The sequence below is a fragment of the Lingula anatina genome, chromosome 1 (genome assembly GCF_051362555.1).
Source record: "Lingula anatina isolate TDL-2025a chromosome 1, LinAna3.0, whole genome shotgun sequence".
In the NCBI taxonomy this organism is placed as follows: Eukaryota; Metazoa; Brachiopoda; class Lingulata; order Lingulida; family Lingulidae; genus Lingula; species Lingula anatina.
Window position 1 is genome coordinate 58,268,221 of NC_141767.1, and position 18,029 is coordinate 58,286,249.

The 18,029-nt window shown below is 33.6% G+C and overlaps 2 protein-coding genes across 5 annotated transcripts in view; one reads left to right on the forward strand and one right to left on the reverse strand.

Annotated features, from left to right (window-relative positions):
- Positions 1 to 1,967: 1,967 nt before the first annotated feature.
- Positions 1,968 to 9,167, forward strand: LOC106178118 (uncharacterized). The gene is made up of 11 exons (XM_013561174.2): positions 1,968 to 3,387; positions 3,601 to 3,707; positions 4,558 to 4,709; positions 4,857 to 4,932; positions 5,275 to 5,420; positions 5,762 to 6,007; positions 6,262 to 6,612; positions 6,822 to 7,001; positions 7,239 to 7,363; positions 7,925 to 8,073; positions 8,215 to 9,167. Exons 1-11 carry the CDS (start codon positions 2,149 to 2,151, stop codon positions 8,309 to 8,311), a joined length of 2,868 nt encoding a protein of 955 aa, XP_013416628.2. The 5' UTR covers positions 1,968 to 2,148; the 3' UTR covers positions 8,312 to 9,167.
- Positions 8,088 to 18,029, reverse strand: part of LOC106178119 (protein hobbit) — a 29,478-nt gene continuing 19,536 nt past the window's right edge. For 3 of the 4 annotated variants that reach the window (XM_013561176.2, XM_086999387.1, XM_086999386.1), the window contains exons 50-60: positions 15,508 to 15,606; positions 14,681 to 14,733; positions 14,299 to 14,413; positions 13,993 to 14,089; positions 13,706 to 13,799; positions 13,386 to 13,520; positions 13,073 to 13,188; positions 12,766 to 12,837; positions 12,356 to 12,496; positions 10,152 to 10,271; positions 8,088 to 9,641 (exon numbers count right to left, since the gene is read on the reverse strand). In XM_013561176.2, coding sequence (XP_013416630.2) covers positions 9,585 to 9,641; positions 10,152 to 10,271; positions 12,356 to 12,496; positions 12,766 to 12,837; positions 13,073 to 13,188; positions 13,386 to 13,520; positions 13,706 to 13,799; positions 13,993 to 14,089; positions 14,299 to 14,413; positions 14,681 to 14,733; positions 15,508 to 15,606 — 1,099 coding nt within the window. In that variant the 3' untranslated portion in view covers positions 8,088 to 9,584. Of the gene's footprint in view, positions 9,642 to 10,151; positions 10,272 to 12,355; positions 12,497 to 12,765; positions 12,838 to 13,072; positions 13,189 to 13,385; positions 13,521 to 13,705; positions 13,800 to 13,992; positions 14,090 to 14,298; positions 14,414 to 14,680; positions 14,734 to 15,507; positions 15,607 to 18,029 lie in introns of those variants that run through there. The other variant, XR_015331746.1, reaches the window with a different exon arrangement.

Below are 18,029 nucleotides of genomic sequence, written 5' to 3' on the forward strand. Positions count from 1 at the left end.
GTGCGTTTTGGGATTTTTGTTAACTTCAAAACTTTTTTTCGCGAAAAAAAAAAAAGAAAAAAGAAAGAAACGGGTCAACAGTCAAAACAGGGGACGCTATTTTAAAATAAAACAGGAATTATATCGTCCAAAAATGATATATTTAAACCCTATTTTGCAAAAGGTCTAAACCTTCTTTTTAGTGATTTTTTATTTATTTATTTATTTATTTATTTATTTATTTATTTTCAATACGTATATATAGTGTCTATAGTCCCTGCGTAGTTCTACTGTTTTGCTGTTCATCATATCGTTACATCAGTCATTCCAGTGTACAGGAGTATATTCCCTCGAAGATATACCTTCATTAGGCCTATATCTTATTGACCTTACAAACCTAGGTTCGAGACACTACTTTGGTCTCTTCTCTTCCATTATATTTGACGCTAATACTTTAATCATGGTATCACAAAACAGATGGAAAATAGAAGGGTTGCCAGTAGTTTTATTGTTAATACTATACATATTTAAATCCGTTTCCTCTTAATTATATCTATTATTCAATATAATGTGTTGGATCCCAGATTATAATGAAATTACTGATTAATAAACTGGACGGCTCTCCTTATGTGTGTACGTATTAAATGCGACTTTTCTCTCTCTCTCTCTCTCTCTCTCTCTCTCTCTCTCTCTCTTTTCTAAGTAAGCAAACTTGAGGTACATATCTTTCCCAAAATGAAAGAAAGAAAGAAATTGTTCGTAACATCATATCATATCACCGATATGTCCTTAATTTACCTCGGTGGAAGCTTAGTTTGTTTAAACGGTATCATACAGTATGAATGTAACATCCCGCGGCGATGTTGCTGACGATGAAATTCCTAAGTGCTTTGATTTAACCTGAAATAAAGAAGGTGAATTGTAAGCGGGAGGGGTTTTGATTACGTTCTCGATACTTTACCTGAAATATCAATGTCACTTTTACCATCCATTTCAAATATTTGAGTTGGGACCAGGGTTTGAATTTGACTATTAGGCCTACCTATAAGTTAATACATTTGAAGGAATTGAACTGGTACATAGAGACTGCAACAGAGCATGTTCATAAAAAGCCTGAAAAGCAGACATTCTCTTATCTCTCGGCGTTTAGTATCAACGCAAATTAGGTTGGGCTTTTGACAGTTGTGTCAAAATCGATAGGCCTATAGAATTTTATGCAGTCTGCTAAACACCGTACTTTACTGCAGGGACTGCATTGAAGTGTCCAGCCTAATAATCATAAATACAGTGAGTGCAGTAGCCTATGAATTCGATATATTTGCATAACTGAAGAAATGGTTTCATTTTTTTTTTAATCAGAAAACAACGCAGACAAAAAATTTTATATGGAACATAAATACATATACATGTTACACCAAGACTTAATACATCGCATGCATATTTACAGTAACAGTAATTTAACACGAAAAATGAGAAAGAAAGTAACATAAAAGACAATCATTTCATATAACAATTTCCTTTGGTTTGCAATATCATCAATAGCTTATACAGAACATGGCATGATATGTGGCGTTCACTTTATTGCCCTGTTGTACATAATAGACCCCTATAACAAAATACATAACAACAGAATAAAGAATAAATGGAAAATAAGACATATTATAGGGTGTTTCTTTCTACTTTTCTTTCCCCCTCTCTTTTCTTTACATATTTTCTCATACTAAACCCATACAAAAGACCATGATATTTCTGGTTACATGTCAACATAACAAAAATAAATCAAAAACAGATTGTGTATATATCATACAAACTGTTATCTGCAACCCAAACTCCAACGTTTTCCGTGTTGTAGCCGAAAAATGTGTTCTCAGGTGGCAACAGGTCCAACACAAACACAGCAAGAGTTACCCATTACACACCGCGTTTTGGCCAATGATTCGTATAAATTCGCTCTGCGGCTGAAAATAATGAAAACAAGATGAACCTCTATGCCTCTTTGCACCCTGTGCCGTTTATACAAGGAGAGTTCCTCATGCTGAACGCATTTGTTATCTCTTAAATTCGTGTTGCGCACACCCGATTAGGTACTCAATACGCTCAGTGTTTTTAAGCGTGTGGGGTACTGACCATTTACCCATCATAAGAACTTTGTGAAAGAGTTTTCAAGAAATGGCCTTAAGAGGGTGGCCACCGTATGGACTGGTTTTGGTACTGATAAGTTTTTTAATGTCCGGTGGGCATTGTTATTGGTGGAGCTATGACACGACAACGCCACCAACAACAACCACGATGCCTACAACAGCGACAACAATCACATCGACGACGACACCGATCACAACGACAACAACAACTACTACTACAACTACTTCTACTTCTACTACTAGTAGTGCGACAACAAAACCAGAAATGATTCTAATTGAAAATGAGGAAGATGCACTTACAGGGGATCTAGATACCGACACAAATATTGTTCCATCGCTTAGTTTAACTGGGGACGATAAAGATGAAGATGAAGATAAACACATTATACTTTTGGGTAATACGGAAAGCTCAACAGATGAGAAAACCAAAGAAAGAATTGACATTGGTTCTGGAGACGGAGAAATTATTGTCGCAAAAACCACTGAGCCATCCAGCACTCTATCTATTGAAATAACAGATGATAACACAGATGATCGGATCCTTGGTGTGACAGATGTCCCTATCATTAGTCTAACAGAGAGCGGGAATGGACAGAGAGGCATTACTCTTAAACCAGGCGACAAAAATATATTTACTGAAGAGGAATTATACCCTGGATTTGCCAATGATACTCGTTTTACCTCAGGAGTGGTTAAAAGTCAAACTAACGAGGTGATAGTAAAGACAACAGTAAAAGGTATAGGTTTTGCGAATGAGACCGATTTAGAAAAGTCGCCCAATAGAACAGCTGAACAAGGTGGGGATACTGAAACTAATATCGTTGGTGTCATTTCTTACGGATTTGCAAATGAAACAAATCCAACGCTTCAAATTTCTGGCGGTGATAATAAAGGCGATTTCGAAAACACCAATGAAATTGATCGGACACCTGGTGGAAACGGGGAGAGTGATTCAGTTGCTCCGACATCTGCAACACCGAGAGGAAACAACATTGGCGTCGTAACTGGGGACTTGTCAAAGTACAGGACAGGAAAAGTTTACTTAAATAAAGGCTGCCCTGCTAACAAAACACTGGCACTGGGATATACAATTGCCGCTCAAAAGTCCACAACAACTGTTCCAAAAATCACAAAGTCTGCTAAGAACACAGTAACACCGTCTGGGTCAACACAAACATTTGAGACTAACGAAGTTATAATTACTGACGAAAACAAAAAAATGGAAACTAAACCAGATCCTGTTGACAAAGCAAGGATACCATTAGAGGTAAGTGTAAGCTTCAACAAAGTTATTTCTTTCACCCTCGCTACATGTTGGTAAGGAAACACAGATGTTTAAGACTGATCTATGGTATAAGGTCAATATAAAACATAGTTCTGTGGCACACTTTCCCCTACAATATTGAAATAAAAACGCTATCTAACGTCCCATATTTATATAGATTCGTACACGGTGACTTAAAGTTACATCAATTTTCAGGAGTTTCTAGTTCGATTTGGTTATTTTCCTAATCCTCGCATAAAACCTGGGATGCCTGTAGACGTGTTACCATCATTTTCGAAGGAAGAACTGACAGAAGCTTTGAAGTAAGTTGACTCTGTTCGTGTTTAATTATCTTCACAGGCGTGCATAGGGGACACGCCCTGGAAGTCATTCTTTGCTCCCATGACGGAAAAATAAACAAGCAATAAACACTGTTATTCGCATTTTCTTGGCGTTTATTCTGTAGGAAATAGCACCAATATCTGAAAGGAAAGCCTTGTCTGTAGTAATCATGTCTGACTGCAGGTCTATGCCAAATTTTCTCATTATTTTCAATTTCGTCATGTAAATAGCTTCCCATTTCCGAACTTGATTCATGATTTTTTCAGTTTTAATAAAATGAAACTGAATTTTCATCATAATACCGTTAACACACGGTAGTTACACATTTTCATGCAGAAAAGTCTTTATTTTCGACCACAGGCTAATAATCTGTGTTGACCTCAGTCCACTCGGCAAGAATAAAAATATAATATGCAAAGGTACTAATAGTAGCTGGGCGGTAGCTTGAGCGCTTTCCAAAAATCAATTTTGTTCTGGGAATCCAAAAGTAACTGCTTTGTGAATCTTTTGTTAATTTGTTACCTAAAAAAGTGGTGTTAGATTCCCCGGAAAAAGAAGAAGTAATACAAATGTCTTAATATGTCCCGGTTTCGCTACTTTACACATGAAGCAATGCCTCGTTCATGTAGAGTTAGATTGCCCTTAGTCGGTATATTTTGTTATTTTCAGGTGTAAAAATCTAATTATTTCATGAATAACATAAAATGAACATGGATAGTGTAATGAATATCTATGAAAATAATAATAACACTCTTTAAAAGTTCGCTCGCTTTACATCGCAAGAATAAAAAATACCAACATGATTACATTCCATATGTTCTTGTTTCGAAGGCAATTTCAGCGACTGGTAGGCCTTCCAGAGACTGGTGAGCTGGACGCGGCAACAGTTAACAAGATGAAACAACCACGCTGCGGTGTCCCCGACTTCGATCCTTATAGGAAACCCAGTGACACTGCTATCCCTGAAAAAACTTATGCTTCCGGTAAAATATCATGGCAATATCTTTATATTAATCGACGAAATAACACATCTGCTTTTTGCATATCTTTTTTTATTATACTTTCTTTTAAATTAGTCATGATCTTGTTAGAAGAAATAATATTATTCATTTTGATTATTTTTTTTCTAGGCAGCAAATGGAATCAAAATTTTATTACCTGGAAGACGATAAATTTCTCTGACAAACTAGAAAAAGCAGAACAGAGGTATGTAGCCTATATGTAAATCCTGATATAACACACCATACGGAAACCAGTTTCTTGTGCCTAGTACTAAATTATACCTTGGACGAATAATACCCTCTACCAGGGCGACTGATAGATTTTTTACAGATATTCACAGATATGTCTCTAGATAGATAGATGGTCAAATGAACATGTATCTATCTATCTAGAGACATATCTGTGAATATCTGTAAAAAATCTATCAGTCGCCCTGGTAGAGGGTAGACGAATAATACGGTATTATTTGTCCGAGATTGTACCAAAAATTATAAGACCGTCTTGAGACTCAATTAAACATGTCAATGAAAATAATTTCATTGGTAGGCGTGCTTTTCACGAAGCTTTCCAACTGTGGGGTGAAGCAACGCAACTAGTATTCGAAGAGGTGGTAAATGGATCTCCCGATATAGAAATAAAATTTGCTGAAGGAGATCATGGGGACGGATATTGGAATAGGTTTGATGGAGAAGGTATGTAGACTAATTTTGGCATTATTTCCCGTTTCCCCTTATCTATTAACAATCGGTTATAGGGTAACTTATATAATTATTAACAAGAATTCTTTTTTTTTTAAATATATTACAGTGCTTATCCGAATAAAAATATTTACATGGATTATAACTTGAAAAAATTACAACAGCTCTTATTCGAAAGAAAGAAAAGAACGGTTAAATTGACAAATGTGACGGTAAAATTGACAAATGTGTTCGTAAAATTAGAAAGGTTTTAATGAAAAAATTGAACCCTACAAAAACATTCGAAAACAATGCTTCTTGGATGAAGGAATACGTTAATTTGATTGCAATTTTAGGAGGAGTACTGGCGCACGCTTTCTTCCCACCCAATGGTAACACCCACTTTGACGCTGCAGAGAACTGGACGCTGGATATACCGCAAGGGGTTAACATGTTGGCCGTCGCTGCCCACGAGTTTGGTCACGCTCTTGGGCTTGGTCATTCACGGAATACTGATGCTGTCATGGCGCCATACTATGGTGGTTATAAACCTGACTTGAAGCTCGAAGAAGATGATATACGAAGCATACAGAGTGTTTATGGTAAAATAACACGCTTCTTTTTCTATTTTGATGGGTTTGACGTCCTATATTGGTTTTATGGAATATACTGCGATAATTAAAAAAAAAAATTGCATTTTATAATAAGGTAGCGCACCATAAATGCAATTTACGTATTTGTAAAGTTGGATCATGATTGTAGAAATATTAGCAAGTCAGTAAATATCAAGTTGAGTTGTTTTGGTATACACGACAAAACTTGAATTCTTTTTCAAACTTGAACTAATACCACACAGGCTCAGATGAAACAACTACATCAACTACCACCACTCCAACGACAACCTCGACGTCTCCAACTCCGCCAAGCACACAAACAACTACGACTGTGCCAACGCCGCCATTTAGAACTACAAGGAAGGAAACCCCATCTCCTACACAATCAACAGATGGCATTCCTTCAACCGATCGGTTTAGTACCTTAAAATTAACAAGTCCACCGCCTACCCCGTCAACTGTCAGTGATTTAAGCACACCGGAACATAAGACTATCAGCTGTGAATTGACCACACCCAGCACAGTGGCGCCATCTAGGCCTTCAAAACCTAAACCTAACATATGCACTGAAGATTTTGATGCTATTATACAGGGTATTCTAATGAGATTTCAAAACTTATACATTGAACAATATATTTGAAAAGAATGAGATAGATTTAAGCAGTCTTTTTGCAATCGATTCTTTCATCCTTTTTTGTCACAATTGATTTTATTAAAGATTGTATTAATATCCTATCACCAATTTTTGTGTACCTGGTAAATACATATTTATTAAATTAATATTTATTTAAATTTCATCCAGATTTCTTTGGAAGCATATATGTCTTTAAAGACAGATTTATATGGAAACTGATAAAGGGAGGATTTGGAGTGGAGCCAAGCTATCCAAAGCCTGCCAGGAAAGTTTTTCTTAAATTTCCCAGATCAAAAATCAATGCAGCTGTGTACTCTTGGAGGTCCGGAAGGACATATTTTTTCAGAGGTATGATTTACTTAACCTATCTTATACCAAACCCTTCACTTAGCACACTTATAAAAAGATAAAAAGATATTCAGAGAATTTTGAGAAGGTAAAGAGGGCCAGGGCATCTTCAGAATCCTAAATTTGAAGGCAATGTTTCTACATGTAGACCATAGGTTAGGTGTGTCCATGTAATATAACACAGTTTTAAGAAAAATTAATAATAAGATAAGTATTTTTTTTAATTATACATTCTAGGTAACAGAGTTTGGATATATTATAATTATAAACTTGCGGTAAGAAAACGAGTGAGGGATGTTCAGTTTCCAACAAATCCTGATGCAGCTCTAGCCTGGAGAGATGGAAGAATATACCTTTTTAAGGTAAGGTCAATGCCTCATGAAAACTTTAACAAGCATTTCATTGTTGGTTTTGAAACATGCACCGGATTTAAGTACCTTTGTCTATATAAAAAGAGAGAACTGAGTCAAAATGTGAATAACAAAGAGAAACCGCTTCAAAATGCTTTCTGTGCAGATGGCAGTATTGTTCTGTAAAATGTGGCATCACAAATTTTAAAGCAACACCTGTCAAGCAGGTGAACTTAAGATTTTGAATAGCTATTTTCAAGCAAACACACTTCAGCTCACCTTGGAACCAGATAAATGCTTACTAAAAAATATTAATCACATTATCATTCATTACCTCTACCAAGAGGGTTTTGTTTTTACCTCTATTTGTCTGTTGTCTGTTTGTCACCAACCTAACTAAAAAGTTATAAATAGATTTTAATGAAACTTTCAGGATAGGTCACTTAACAGCAAACTGATTAGCTTTTGATGATGATACATTAATTAAAGGTTAATTATTAGTTAATAATTTGTTTTGGCAGAGGTATGCGCTCTCTGAGTGCTTTTCTAGTTCAAATATTCATTTTCTTTCAGGGCAATTACTATTGGATATTTGATGAAATCCGGTGGTCTGTTGGCTTTCCCCAGCGAATCCAGTCTTTTTGGCCAGGAATACCTAATAATATAGATGGTGCTTTCATGGATAGAAAGCAAAGATACAGCTACTTTTTCAAAAAAGACAAGTAAGCTCAACTGATCATTCTTGCAACCAAATAGAATGTTATTAAAATTATGATTACCTACTTAAGGTCACAATAATTCAATAAATGCTGTAATTAAAAAAAATAAATATATCAAAATGTATTTTTGAATAATTTTTATAGGTACTACATGTTTGACGACTTTCTACGTGGAACTTTGTCAGGTGGGCCTCAAGTTAAGCATCCAAGATGGACAGGTTGTCCCAGAAGATCCATGTAATCTTAAAAGAGACTTTCAAAGACATTTTTCTCTAAAAAAACATACTAAATATCTCATAATTTTCAGTTGAGCTACAACTTAATTTTTTTTTAGTCTGGTCTTCTCTTTTTTATTCACTTTATGTGAATGAACATATCATGTTTTCATACATTCATTTTATTTGGACCATAAGATCTTTTAGCAATAATTCCTGTACTATTACTACATATTTATATGTAAGAACATTATATCTAGTGGCATTCAACTAGCCAATTATGTAAACACTATCACCTATATGTACTAAACATCACCATCTTCTTCATGAAAGATAAATAATAAGATTTAAGCTTTAATAATGCATAACTGGCATGAGATAGTAATACATTGTTAATTGATACAAAATATACCTTTTATGGTAAATTTTTTGGCAAATTTCCTTGACTTCTGAATCAAATTACATGTCAACAAATTTGAAATAACAGAAGAAAATTAATATGAATAAATACAATGGAAGATATAACATATTCACAAAGAATAAGAATAAATAAATAAATAAATGAGCATGGTCAATCATAAAACAATCAGTTTAATATGATGTTTGAATGCTAACACATGTAAAAAACTGACATATTGTTATAACAAAAAGGTGATGAAAATCAGCAGCATTTATTAAAATAATATAATGGAATACTGTTAATGTCTGTTAATGTCTCTTAGGCCAATAACCAGGAACATCATCTGGAAATTGTAAAGGGGAAATTGTGAATTTTTCTTTGACAAAACTGAGGGTTTTAAGGAACTTTTACTTTGGACTTAATAATATAAGTAATATTTTCATTTCTGAATAAATATTACCTCTGCCAAGGAGGTTAATTTGTGTTTGCCTTTGTTGGTTTGGATAGATTAGCAATGGGCTAACTTAATATCAATCAGATTCTGGTGAACCATGAACTAATTTATATTTTTCTGAGAATTGAGCTGCCTTTTAGGATGTCTGTTCTCTGAATGCGTTTATAGTTACAACTGAAATTCAAAGCTAAATACTAATTTTGAATATTAAGTAGTCTAAAGCTGGATTAATAATTTGAATCCAAAGAAACCCCCTGGCTACAGGCCTGTCTCAGACAAAAATTGCATCCTAGAAAAAAGTCCAACTGCATACAAATACCTATGCATCTTACTGTATATAGTCTCCATAAACATCATTGTAAATATAAGCACTTGGCATAACAAGACCTGATCTTTTTAACAGTTACTCAACCATGCCAATGCCTTCACTATCTGCATGTAATATTTACTTAGTGCTCTTCCCAAATAGATTCTTCTTGCTAGACGGTTTTTCATTACCAGCCTGTAAATAAAACAATTAACACAGTCAAGTGACAGCCGTTTGTTTACAGGTAAATAAAGAAGACATTATATCAGATGTTATTGGACCATTTAAGTGTAAATGTCAGATTAAAACATAACCACAGAGGCCACCCACAAATGACACAAACCAACATCAAAATCACCTGGCACTGCTACCCTAAATTAAATGAAGAAAAGAAGGTTTTCTGTGCTTGCCAATCAATTCCATACACTCAGATTCATTTGCCATCACTTTTCAAAGTATAAAAAGTATATATATGCATTTAGATATCACATGCATTAAAATTAACAAATTTGCAACAGTACATAATTCATAACTGATAAACTGGCAGAAAAATAGTGAAAAAGTGGTGCATCTTCAGTCCTCTACTGCTATAAATCATGAATAAAGACATACTATTACTAAGAATGACTCGATCTTCTTCCTTCTTACCATCTATCTGCACTGAGCCTACAACTGACTAAATATAATAACAGACAATATACTTGCCAATAATTTAGCTCCTAGTAACATCTTAGCTTTGTCTTCCTCCTGCTGAACATCTGTGACTGGAGCTTCATCAACAAGAGCAGCTACTCTGGAACGCATATGCAGCTTCTGCTTGATAGCCTAAAAAAGCATGCATAAAACAAAGGCTAAATTATTAGGAGCTTTATATTTCTTTGAAGTTGCTACTCTCACACTTTTCATATCATAAAAATGGTGTGAAAAATTCATCATTTGAGCACCCATGAGAAAAATTAATAAACTAAAACACACACACACACACAAAATATATATATATAATATATATACAGAAACACATGAAATTCTTTCCTCAAAATGTCTGTTTAAATCATATAAAACCCTTTTGTGCTTTTTATCATCTTGTATACATTAAAAGGTCTCATGATAGTTGAACATGTTCCTCTGTCCAGGAATGAGGGCGACTAAAGCAAATCAACAAACATCTACGCCATCTCCAGTCTAGACCATATGACCAGAACCAGATAGAGGAGCAATGTCTAACTGATTTATTGATCAAACACAGATGTTTTACATGGACAGTGGTTCAGAGAGGAAATTACTAATAGATAACCCATGGTCAGCAGTGAGTTGCAAGTGGAAAACTCTGCTGGTTTCATAAGTCATATCCTTTGTGGAAATACAAGATGAGTTTTATCTTTTGATATTTATGTTCTTAATTATGCTGAATTTCCTATCACGCCACCATTTTTTCAAATCATGCCACATTTCAAGCAACAGCATGTTTACACAAGATAAAGATTTTAACTACATTTCAATCCAGGACCACCGACTCTGAACCTAGAGGAATAATAGAAGCTAAATACTGAACTGTATTTCAAACCTGAAATATTTATTACTTGTTGCCTGAAAAGGTATGCCAGTAATTAGGAGATGTGAGCAGACCAAATTCTAGTTAAATGTAAAAATTCTAGTTAAGCGTATAAATTTCACAAAAGTTCTGTGCATGAGAAACTGGATAAATATCTGCAGTTGAAAAATACATCTGCAGTGACAACAACTGACTTATACATTCTCAAACACATGACCTTTATTTCATACAGTTCTGACCTTAAAACATTAACTCCTACCTAAATTGATGAGTAAAAGGTTCAAATGGTAACTACCCAGTATGAAGAGAAAATCTTTCAAATGGTGCATGGGTAGGCTTATTACACCATTGTGTAGTAACATACATTCTTCCTTTACATTTGAGAGAAAAATTTAAATTGTTGGATCATGTTTATAACTTATCCCACATGAGAAGAATGACTTGCTAACTACATAACAGCTGTTTACTCAAACAACATTCACAAGAAATGAAAGCCAAAATCAAGAGAAGGATAATCATGAAATGCAACAATGAACAAATTTAAAACAATCGGACCTATCAAATTCTATCAAGCAAATAAACACTGAAAATTAAATTGCAATATCCTCATTAGGCCTACACTTCCCAATAGCTAAGCAGGCATTTTAAACTCATATATGAGGTGCTTTTCTACATGTTCTACCCCATGTCTTCCCTCCTCCTGCATACAATTTTTTTTTCTTAATGAATAAAAATAAAAATTTTTTTCATAAAAGTGACCATGTGCTAACTGTGACATACAGTACAGTACTACTGCACTGTAATAAATGATCATCTTTACACAACTTGAACTTCCTTCACAAGAGAATTATCTTAGGATGAAATTTATTGTCAGTTGGGTCTCCCTGCATTCTTGCCGTTTGATACTGTGTGTTAAACTAATTGTGATAATTACTAACTAACTGCCAACAAAGCATTTTAATCATATTTCCCATAGCAGTATTTTATTGGTATTTCCTTAATTTTAATTGAAACATTTTGAAATAGTGAGTTGGGCTAATTTGAATTTTTGGTATTGAAAAAAATTTGAATTAATAAAATAACTATACCTGACTATGAAAGTCCTAATTAATTCAATCACAATTGACTAAATCAAAAAAGTAAGTGACTAAATCAAAGCTGTTACATCAATTCACATTTAGTAAGTTATTTAATCAGTACCACATCATGTGACACATACTGTCACACCAGAGCAGATCTAAATTATGTCTAGTTTTAACAGATCCTTTAGCATATCCTTCCCTTCACAAGAAATTATTGTTGAGTGACCTTAAAGTTTACCCATACCATAAGACAAGTCCCAGATAAATGTTATTACCTGTGACAGTAATACCCGCTTGCTGTCATTTTTCATTGCCATCAGTAAGTCCAACCAAGTCCAGGTCTGATTGTGATATTCCAGAGTAGGCAAAGTGAGCCCAAAGTCATGGACATCTTCAATATTCTTTTCTTTCTCACCCTTAATTCAAATTTATGTCATCAAATAAAAAATTTAAATAAATACATAAAAAGTTGGCAAAACCTGCTTTCATTTTTCTCAGATGGTTACATCTGTTGCAAATAAACATATCATTGTAACACTATATTACTTATATAAACTTTTATTACACATTTGTATTTGAAAATTTATATATAACTTGAATGACATAACAGTAATCACGGTGATTTCATTAACAGATTCTTTTTCCTGAAAAAATCAAACCAAAACATTTAAGAAAACTGTTTTACCTTGTAGCTTACTCTAAGAGGCACCTCTGGTATTTTAATGTAGAGGAACATGTTGTTTTTCTCAGCTCTTTCCTGGAATCAATCAAACAACAGCATGTTGCTAAAATAAAGCTTAACACTTTATTCATGTGTTTTGACTTACACACAATACATCTGGTTCTTTGGTTGTTAAAATTAAACTGACAAGGTAGGGCTAAATAATTGACACGTGAACCCTGTATGTGGGTGGCGTGATAAATGTTAATTGGCATGTATTTTCATAGTGAACTAAAAGAAGATGTTTTGAAACCGAATTAGATCTACATACCGTCATTTTTTCAACAACATCATGGTTTGGCTGGGTTACAGATTGGCTTCTCTTGACAGAGGCTCTCTTTCTCTGTGGTGATGTTACAGTGGTGCCCTCTGGTTTGCTTTCATCACCTGAATCAAATATTTTCCGGTAATAACAAATCCACTGGTAAAATATTAAGATACAAAATATGAATAATCTGTTTGCAGGTGAAGCTTAGATTTGATGAGAACTACAATTCACAGAAATATATGTATGGCTATACCATATATATTATTCGTTTAAAGATTATGAACTCCCTAAAATTTATTATTAAAAAGTTTTATACCTTGATGCTCCTCAGAATCTATATTCTTGCCAGGAAAAAAGAAGCCCATCATGGTTTTGAAAAATTGGTAGGTCAACTGTAGTGTGATGGGCACAACATTAATCTCAAAATGCTCTTTCACAGGTATACCCCCAACTATAATAAATAGACGACAGTTAAAAGGAAATGTCAAAAATAAATAAAAACAACTAAAAACTTTAAAATTGAACAAAATACATCTTAACTATGATATTTCTGCAACATTTTAGTTCACATTGGTATTATCATTATAAAATTATTTCGTATAATTCATATAATGATGATTAATTCATGCTAAGTACCTGGTCCTTTTTCCCTACAGAAAATCCTCAAGGTCACTTGCCTCTGCTGACCACCCTCATTTTTCCCTGATAGACATTGTGGAACAAGCACATCCTGAGTAAAATATTACCCCATAATTATACTAGAACAATTTTTTCTATGTAAATATTGCTTCACTTTTATTAATATACTGACTACATATATGCGTTTAGACATTCAGCTGTCTGTATTTCCTTCCGCCTGGCTCCTATGTTTTTGTAAACATTAAGTACACTTTAAATAATATGGAAAATAGATGATTGCATACCCTGTAAATTGAGTTGGGGAGCAAATTTGTCACTTTCACATAGCCAAGCTCCAGTAAATGGGCCCCTGAGTCATCGCTATTGTTTACCTTATGATAGCTGAAAGAACAGCACATGAATATAATTAAAAGATTTGCAATTAAGAAACTAATGGAGAATACAGCAATAAAATGTTTTTGTATACAAAAAAATCCTTTAATTTATTTGGAACACATTATTCCATAAGCTGCTCACAAGTAATGGCATACATCATAAACTATAAAGTGAAATTTTTCACAAGTTCATTAATCAAAATTACGGCTTATTACATAAAATTTCTAAGGACTAGGTCTGCCATTCCTAGCTGGCCATCTGTTTCTGTCAGTCTCCACTGTGCATGCATAAAGCAGACTTCATTATGGCGAACTACCACTGCTTCTTGGGCTAAACAATAAGAAAGTGATAAGAAAATGTTATTAAAGTTTGTATTTGAAATTTTAACATTTAACTTTCTATCCACATATGTAGTTTCATCTATCTGAATATAATGCTTGAATTTTGAATGTTAAAATATGATGCTTGGTGTAGATTTAAAAAAAAAATCTTTCTACAATGTTCACAAGGCCAATTAATAACATAACACTGTAATACAGGGGCTGTTCACTTTTACTGTTTTCATCAAAAAGTAAATAATAAGGTTGTTTGTCATACCTTTAGAGGACTTCAGCTGTGATACATCTTGTAATTGACTTTGGGTAAAACAACTGTAAGAACAAGAAGAATCCTGATAAGAGATCATTTTATGGTTGCTCAAGTTCAATCAGCAAATACCGGGTATCTACAATCTTTTTATCAGTTATTTCTACAAAATCTTTGATACTGAAAATCAAGTGTAAAATCAAATGTCAAGTGAGAAACAGTTGATTTACAATATGATAAGATGAATTGATTGTGATAATTATACCCATATACGCGCCTCTCTGCAGCAAGCATTTACTGATTTGATAAGAATCGAAAGATGCATTCTGATAAATGAAGAATTGGAGTAAAATGCTTCCAGTGAGTAATGACCAGAATAGATCTGGTTTCATGGTGGTTAATTGAATTGTTTGACACCATTTCAGGATATGTTTCTCTCTGCACAGCGGTAATCAACAGCTACCCATCACTTAAAGGCCTCCCTTGGAAATTATCACCTCTTTAGGAGGTCTTTCAGGTGTCACTCTACACAGTATAAGGACAGTATTGAGGCTCAGTGGTGATAAGTGGACCATGCTTTATACAATTTACAGATTACAAACTGAAATGAACATTTTTTCTGTCCCACAAATAAAAAAAAGGAGAAGAAAATAAATAAAAAAAAAAAAACAGATTAAAAAATTTACAGAAAATTTTGACAATGATTTTTTACTATCATTACACAAGATATATTGTTCCACTGAAATTACACACTGTTATCAAATTTCGATGTAATCATAAAACTTAGTTGAATATATCTCAAACCATCACAAAAAATATTGATGTGAATTATACACAACCTGATCATAATAGTCAGCTCCTCATTAGCAGTAATCAGCTGGTCTTTGCATTCATTTATCTGCCTTTCAATGGACTGCATTTGATCCTCATCAAAATCTCTGGAAAGGGACAACAGATTAAGATTAAATATTTCTGTGTCTATTTGGGACTATATTATATTAGATTTATATTTTAAATGTAAAAGGTAAAACTTGCAATTGTACTGAATTAGTGTATAAAGAAATTAATCACTTTCCATAGTTCATTTGTTTTTATCTCCATTTGGTCTTTTCTGGAAGGTATTGTTAATGACAGATGAAGAAAACAACAAATGAATTATGGGGTACCACACCCATCCAGCAAATTTTCTTTTTATATTTTTATTGAGTGATAGTAAACCTCTGACTTATAAGGAGAGTAAACTGTATTTTAACTTGTTTTTATCCTAATTTGGTACCTAATTTTTACTCCACTTTTAAAGGGATAGAAAAGTCAAATTTTCAAAAAAAGAAAAGAAAAGTTAAGTATCACTCACATTTTTAAAAGCATGTGTTTTTACATATTATATTTTTTGGGATTTGGACTTTTCTTATCCTTCACAGCCTTTTATTATCATAAATACTTAAATTATAATATAATATAAATTTTATTAATTAATAAATACTTTTATTATGTTCTGTTGTTCTGTTTAGTCCTTAGCTTTTAAGGGGAAAACTATTTATAACATAAAATACAATAATTCTGAAAAGTATGAAACTATCATAACTGAATACATGGTTTTACTTTGTGGAAGCTTTTTGTGCCCCATGGGGAAAAAAGGAATGGATCTTTGGTGTAGATAAATGTAACAAAAATCTGTAAGATCTAGGTTTACAATGATTAACGGTCAGATAAGTTTTTAAATTATCCAAAGAAAATATATTACTGAAAAAAGCATTAGATAGCATGGTATTATTGTTTAATAGGCTATTTCCAATATTCATTTTGAGTGAATGCATAAGCTAACAACTTTCTGTTAAATTCTCCTAACAGTGAATAGCAAAATATAAAGTCACTTAAATTTTCTATAGCATTTGTTTCCAGTATGAGTGAGTCCAGATGATGTGTAAAATTTTAATACTGATTCCAGTTTTTGGCAAGATGATAATGGGGTATTCCATAAATTATAGAATGATAATTGACTGCCAAAGCACAGGTGTACCTAGGTGACACCTGAATAAAAGAACTGCCATCCTCATTTACTGAGTGTTTATCTGTCCTATTACATCTGACAATTCTTCATCATTTTATATAAGACCTTGAATATCTGAGAAAAAAAAACAGAAATTTTTGAAATTTAATACTATTTTTGTTTTTCCAATGCTAATGCTCACATGTTTTCAAATGATTTTCTGATATGTTTATGTTTAAGTATTTTCCACAAAAAGCGCACTAGAAATTTATTTGTTGAAAATATACCAGTAAAATTACCTTACATTATTACAATATCATAATTTCCACCATGGTAAAATTTCTATTGCAATTAACTGACTATTTGCCTTGACCATAGATAAAAGCCTCTCCTTATAAACAACACAACATGTGGCCAACAAAGATTTTCAATTTTATTGCAATCTTAGGCAATGCTTGCAATAAACATATAGTTCCAAGTGAATGATTTCCTATGCCCACTCACAAATTGGAAAATTAGGGTGAATTTAAAGTCATAAAAGTTTCAGGAACAATGGTTACCATAAACCATATATTTATTCTATCAGGTATGCCTGCCTACCTGCAGTGAAAAGGCCAATTTGAACCAAAGGACAATCCCCCCACAGGGAGACAAAACACAGCACAAGGCAAGTGGAACAAATCTGGTTGCATACCTTAATTGCAGTGAGATAGGCTTGTAATGGCTATTCAATCCAGGTTTGTGTCCAATTTGGGGGCCTATTGTTTCCTGTTGACATTAGTGATGGCAGGTAAAGGTGACAGCCCAGAGGTAGTATAAAAGAAGGTCCCTGAGAGATGGGAGACAGAACTCAACCTGAGAGTGTTCAGGAATACAACACTTGAGAGGTGATGGGAGATCAATGGACAGTGGACAGCCAACAGCTGATACAGGTAAGCCTTACTACACAGTAAAATAATTTCAGAACTTATTTCTTTTAGCGTTCATTTTAGAACTCATTTCTTTTAGTGTAAGTTCTGTGGAGATGGATAAAGTGAGAGAAACAGCTAAAAAGCTGCCATGTGATGATTATAGGAATAGCAAATGAAGAAATTTTGAGGTTGTAAGATTAATTTTGAACATTGTCTAACTCATCTTGAAGGTCAGCTGTGATGGCAAAGGCATATTGTGGAAGATGGAACTGTGCAAAAAAGTTACATTTGTTAAATGTTAGGACTGTTAATTTTGCATACATATATAGCTTACAAAGACCACCCAAAATTAAATATGGAGAAGAAAATTTCATTGCAAACAAATGTTTTTTATGATAAAAAGCATGTAATGTCCTGTTATCTTTTGTGTGCTGGTGATGATTTGAACTAGCACCAAATG